Here is a 6,184-nt window from a genome sequence, read left to right on the forward strand (position 1 = left end):
TTAAGTGAAAAATAGTTGTTAATGGTGGTGTATGCCTTTGATAAATTTCGGTCCTATCTTATAGGGACTCATATTGTTGTGTATACAGATCATGTTGCACTCCCGTATTTATTCAACAAGAAGGATGCAAAACCCAGGCTTATTCGATGGATTATGCTATTGTAAGAGTTTGATGTGTAGATAAAGGATCATAAAGGGACAGAGAATCAGGTCGCTAACCACTTATCGGATTGTAGAGTCATCATCATTTTGTGGAAGGCGGGTAGATCCGAGAAGCTTTCCCTAATGAGCAACTTTTTGCTATTCCTGTTACAGAAATGCCGTGATATGCTGATATTATGAACTTGATTGTGAGTGGGGTCCACCCACCTAAAACTACTACGCAACAGAGAAGGAAACTTTATCATGATTCACGGTTCTACACATAGGATGAGTAGTATCTGTTCAAACAGGGTCTTGACCAGCTGGTGAGACGATGGATTCCATAGACCGAGGTGAGACAATTGTTAAAGAGTTGTCATTCTTCCCCATATAGGGGACATCATAGTGGTGATTGCACTGAAGAAAAGGCATTGCAATTGGGTTTTTATTGGCCCACGTTATTCAAGAATGCACATGCGTTTGCTAGAAGTTGTGATAGATCGATTCTAGTGAATCGGAAACATCTCTAAGAGGCATGAGATGCCTTTGACCAATATTTTGGAGGTAGAGATATTCAACATGTGGGGCATTGATTTTATGAGGCCTTTTCAACCATCTTATGGGAACAAGTATATTCTCCTAGCGGTGAATTATGTGTCAAAGTGGGTGGAGGCAATTCCTCTCCTTTCTAACGATGTAAATTTGGTGGCTAACTTTATGAGGAAGAATATATTCGCAAGGTTTGGAACTTCGAGAGCGATGATTAGTGGCGGTAGAGCTCACTTTTGTAATAATCTAATGAAGAACCTCTTGGCTAAATATGGGGTGAAGCACAAGTTTTATACTGCTTACCACCCGCAAACATGTGGACAAGTAAGAGTGTCCAATAGAGAGATGATGCAAATCTTGGAGAAAACAGTGAATATGCAGGGAAAAGATTGGGCAGTGAAATTAGATGATGCTTTGTGGGCTTATCGGACAGCGTACAAAACACCTACTAGGACTTCTCCTTACAGGTTAGTTTATGAGAAGGCAAGTCACTTGCCTGTGGAGTTGGAGCATAAGGCATATTGGGCAATCAAAAAGCTCAGTTTAGATATGAACTTGGCAAGTGAGAGGCGGTTGTTGCAGTTGCATGACAACGCCAAGTTATACAAAGAGAAGACGAAGAGATGGCATGATAGGCATATTCAATATCACGAGTTCGCGCGAGGGATGCAGGTAATCTTGTTCACTTCTGGCTACAGTTATTTCCTAGTAAGCTAAAGTCTCAATGGTCGGGACCGTTTCGGGTGACTAAAGTCACGCCTGATAGTATGGTGGAAATATAAACAATGGATAGGACGCAAACGTTCTTGGTCAAGGATGACTCGAAGAAGGACTTGCGTCATGCCACAACATTAAATCAAGCGCTGTGCGAGAGGCAACCCGAGGACTGTAATTGAAAAGCACAAGAAAAGAGAAAAAATATAAAAACATTTGTGTCACAACGTTAAATCAGGTGATGGTTGGGAGGCAACCGAACTTACATCGTGTGTTCAATGTTGCAGGATTCATGTCATGACCCAAATCGAGGCCGCGACGGCACCCGACACCCTACTCGTTTGAGCACCAACATTCATTTAATATCTTTCAATCATTAGACTCAACATAAGCCGATAAGGCCGTATCAACATTCATTCTTTAAGAAGCATTAACTCTAGACATGATAAACAACCCAAAAAGTAGTATACATATATACGGGCCAACAAGGCCACCATGATAGACCAACAACATCATATGCGTACTATACACAGGACAATATCAGTGTTTTAATAGGCGGGGGCGCGAGGCGAAGCGTTTTACACAGCACGGGGCGAGGCGTAAGCCCCGAGACACGGGGCGTAAGTTCCATGGATCTACGGGGCGTATGTCTCATGTATCTTCAATTTTATAATTTTATTACTGAAAAATAAGCAAATGTAAAGTTTTCATTAAAAATTCTGCAAATAAATCACCAATAATATAAAAACATTATTATAATGATTATTTGACAAAGGTCACGACACAAAAAATGATAATAGCCTAGCTAATCTTTAAAATGAATCTTCATTCACTTCATCGTCAATCTCTAAATCTATTAGTCCTTCCCACCCCAACTAATATTTGCATTGACTTTTATTAATATATTCAAAGAAGGAGAAAGAGAAAAAAGTATAAGAGCAACGACAAAAAATTGATGAAGTTGCTTCAGGAACATAGTGCTATTAAATCTCTATCATATCAATTTCAGACATAATCATCTGAAAAAACTATTTATGGCAGTGTTATTTTCAATGAGAGTTTCTTTCTTTATTTATATATATATTTTTTTAAAATCACTACAACATGATAACACAAAGTATAAATACTATTATAACAATATTAAAAATCATAATCTATAGCAAAAAGACTTTTAAAATAAATACCTTAATTGTTATTTGAACAAGTAAAAATCGGTCGAGTGGGGATAGCATTTCTCAGATGTCCATGGAGTTTTGAAAAATCCAAACATCTCAGAGATAGATAGAGAGGTAGGAATTTCTCAAACGAACCGCACTCCTTCGTATACGTCAGGAGTCCATTGATGAGAAGGGACTGGGGAAAACTTGAACCCAATTCGTACGCCTTTACGTCCGGGCTTACACTTTTGCGCTTGGGACTTATGCCCCAAATTCTAGAGTGTACGCCCTATGGATCTACGCCTTTCATTTGCGCTCCGGAGCATTTTTGGTACTCCTCGCCTCGGGGCTCACCCCAAAAACTCCTCTGAAAACACTGGACAATATCGGCAAAGCCTCTAACATAGAACATCATACTCTTTCATAGGTCAGGAAAGGGCCCCCGACATACCCATCATACAAATTGACATATACATATGTACCCGACTCGATAAGGCTCCGGATGAAAGTGCAGCTTACCAATCCAAAATCCAAGGATAGCCTTTTGTTCTCTTTTCTCTATTCATTTACCTGCACCTGGTGGAATGAAACAGATCATCCCCAGGCAAAGGGACATTAGTACGAATAATGTATTGAATATGTAAGGTAGAAATGAAACATAACAATAAAATATCCTTCATGAGAGGGATATAAGGATCAACCTATACCTTTGAACTGCCTCTTTGGACCATGAACATGCATACTTATACTTACATACTTATACATATATGCGTATATAACGCCATTGGGTATCTTCTTTACCACAACAGCCTCTGTGGGCATAATCATCATCATGTAACCAGCTGATCAGGTAGTGGTGCGTATATAATGCCATTCCCTTTCCCATAACCCATATAGATATCTTATATCCGTATATAATGCCTTGATCATAGTGTGTGTGTGTGTGTGTGTGTATATATATATATATATATATATATAATGCATGAAGACTCTTATAGAACATTGGAACATATTTCCGAGTGACTTGTAGTCGATAACCCTCCAAATACATTATGAACATCAACATGATTATCATAAGCCTCAAAAGAGACTTAGGAATCATATATAGACGTGCTTTGAATACATAACATAGGAATGAATAACATGGATATTCTTAATGACATTACGTTTATGTTTCATTTACTTGGATCAAACCAAAAGAAAGAGAGTTTGCCTTAACATACCTTTGTCTCTTACTCAACGACCCAATACATACATATATACTGCCCAGAACACTTCAACTTACATTAAGATATTAGAACTATGGTTAAGCTACGGAAGAACTAGAATACAACTTTCAAGCCACTAGCTCATGTACAGAAATATGGACAGCACCTCCCTTATGTCCTTTACTTTCCCAAGTTCAGAATAATACCAACAACAACAACAACAATGACAACAACCAACAACCACATGTTCCGCCCTTCAACAATACAGGAACAACCTCCACCATCCATTAGAACAACGTTCAACACTAGATTACAACTTTTAGTCACCATTTCACAAGTTCTTGAAAAACCAATATACTTAAAGGTTCAGAAATCTCATATACATAAAGAGGAAGTAAAACCTTACCTTGGTTAGCAGCCCTCCAATAAATCACAACAAGAGCCTACAAGTTTACTCTGCACAAAATTATAATTATGCTAGTGTCAAACAACCTGAAACGTAATGACGAACAACCAGCCCACTACCCTACCATTATGTGGAATTTATCCATGCCCTTTATCCTTTCAAACTCCATAGAAATAGTAGGAAAAGTGACAACTCAAACACAACACGAAACAGTTCACTACAAATCGAATAATTTGAACTCACTGCCTCCAATCATCCTTCCGCGAGTTCTTACTATTATGGAAAAAATTTCTCCACCTTTCCAGTAGAAAAAGAGGATGAAATAGGGGAGTACACTCACCTCACTTGGTGTATAAACTCAGCTCCTGATCTGGGTTCTTCAACTCTTAAGTTTTCCTCCAACTAGAACTTGAAAAGAAGAGAAAATCACTTAGGGCTTGAGGGAGATTGGAGTGGCCAGCCTTGGAGGAGATTATATGGATAGTTTTGGGTCTTAGGGTCGTGGATATAAAGTGGGGTAAAGAGAGAGATACAAATCTGATATGTAAAGGGTGCCTTTTCCCTTTTAAATTTGAGAAAAAATCTACTCCTTTCCTTTTTAAGCAAGTAGGTGATGCACCTACTTGTCACATACTTACTTAATTAGTAGGTGTCACTTGATGGTCCATTGAAATTAACACATCTCATTCTTACTTCGTAGTTAAGATACGTATCAAGTAGCTCAAGCAAGTAGGACGGGAAGTAAGTTGGTGAAGCAGGCACGTCGGGTAAGCAAGCAGCTCATTTTTATTTGCCCAAAATCTCATTTCTCATGTTTAAGTGCATTCGTCAACCTCAACTTAGTCGTGTATAAGTTGAACAAAAATACGGGATGTAACATCTTTTCACCCTTAGAAAAATTCATCCTCAAATGTTAAGTTGCACAAAGGGCCTATTGATTTTGCGGCTCTTTATATTACTTTGACGAAGATTCCTGTATAATTCCAACTATAGGCCGTACAGGGTTAGGTATACTACGATACCAGTCTCACCGGACCACAAACCATTTAACGCAACTCATTATCATCTCATATCTCCTACGCTCGAATAGGCAAATTAGTCTTAAATCTTTATACCTCCGATAGTCTGAAATAAATGACGGGATTGCGTTATTTATCACGTTGTTTCCTTTGATTAAAAAAAAAAAAAAAGAAATCACGTTGTTTCCTCACCATGCTTATTTCTTGGTTCTCAACTTGCTGGCCCTATATGGTAATCAATACCCCTTTTTTGTTAAGCCTTCCACAACTTTCGGCTTGGTTACTTACCCAACTCATTGAATTACTTTATGTAACCCTGCATATCGTGGGATGAGCTTATCATTCTTATCGAATTGTATAACGCTGTTCATTGGTGACATTTCAGGGCTACCCTTTCTATTTGAATCAACTCTGAGTTACTTCATTGCTTATTTATTTAAAACTTTTGTTCGTCCTAAGTTACCCTTAACGTCCTTGTATTCGCTTTACTTCTTCCACCACCCGGTGAGCTAAAGTTGGTCCAAACAGTCTCGTCTTATTGGTTTTCAACCATCCAATTAGAGTCCTATAGTTATACCCATATAATGATAATTGTTATTGTAGACAACCTAATAAAGGAGCAAGCAACCATCTCCTGTCGATTCTGGCTTCAAAACTCGCATAAATTTTGATCGTATTTTTTGTATCCTGAGTTAGCTTATTGGATTCCTGATGTTCCACCTTAAGCTGTTCGTTAAAGCTATGTCATTTTCTTCTTCGTATCATCGTACGAATACGTTGCTTTCACCTCATAGTATATTTCTGTTGAACTTAGATAACTAAACAGTAGCAGTAATAAACCTCCATTATAATCTTATCTCGTAACCCAGCTTAGGGCATCACTTGAATCATGTTCAAAAGGTATGAATCATTCCCGTTAACTTCCTTCTCTGTACCATACCAACGTAAGATCCTTATATTTTCATTTCCCCACTTTGACCACAAGGAGTG

General features: G+C 38.3%; 1 protein-coding gene across 1 annotated transcript; it reads left to right on the forward strand.

Annotated features, from left to right (window-relative positions):
* The first annotated feature begins 681 nt into the window (after nt 1-681).
* Nucleotides 682-1,407, forward strand: LOC132057855 (uncharacterized). Its single transcript, XM_059450444.1, has one exon. The coding sequence runs from the start codon at nt 682-684 to the stop codon at nt 1,405-1,407; it is 726 nt and encodes a 241-aa protein (XP_059306427.1).
* Nucleotides 1,408-6,184: the final 4,777 nt, after the last annotated feature.

Source organism: Lycium ferocissimum, chromosome 5, assembly GCF_029784015.1.
Source record: "Lycium ferocissimum isolate CSIRO_LF1 chromosome 5, AGI_CSIRO_Lferr_CH_V1, whole genome shotgun sequence".
NCBI classification, from domain to species: Eukaryota; Viridiplantae; Streptophyta; class Magnoliopsida; order Solanales; family Solanaceae; genus Lycium; species Lycium ferocissimum.

Excerpts from the sequence above, each read along its gene's own strand:
- LOC132057855 (XM_059450444.1), top strand. The coding sequence starts at position 682 with ATGCCTTTGACCAATATTTTGGAGGTAGAGATATTCAACATGTGGGGC.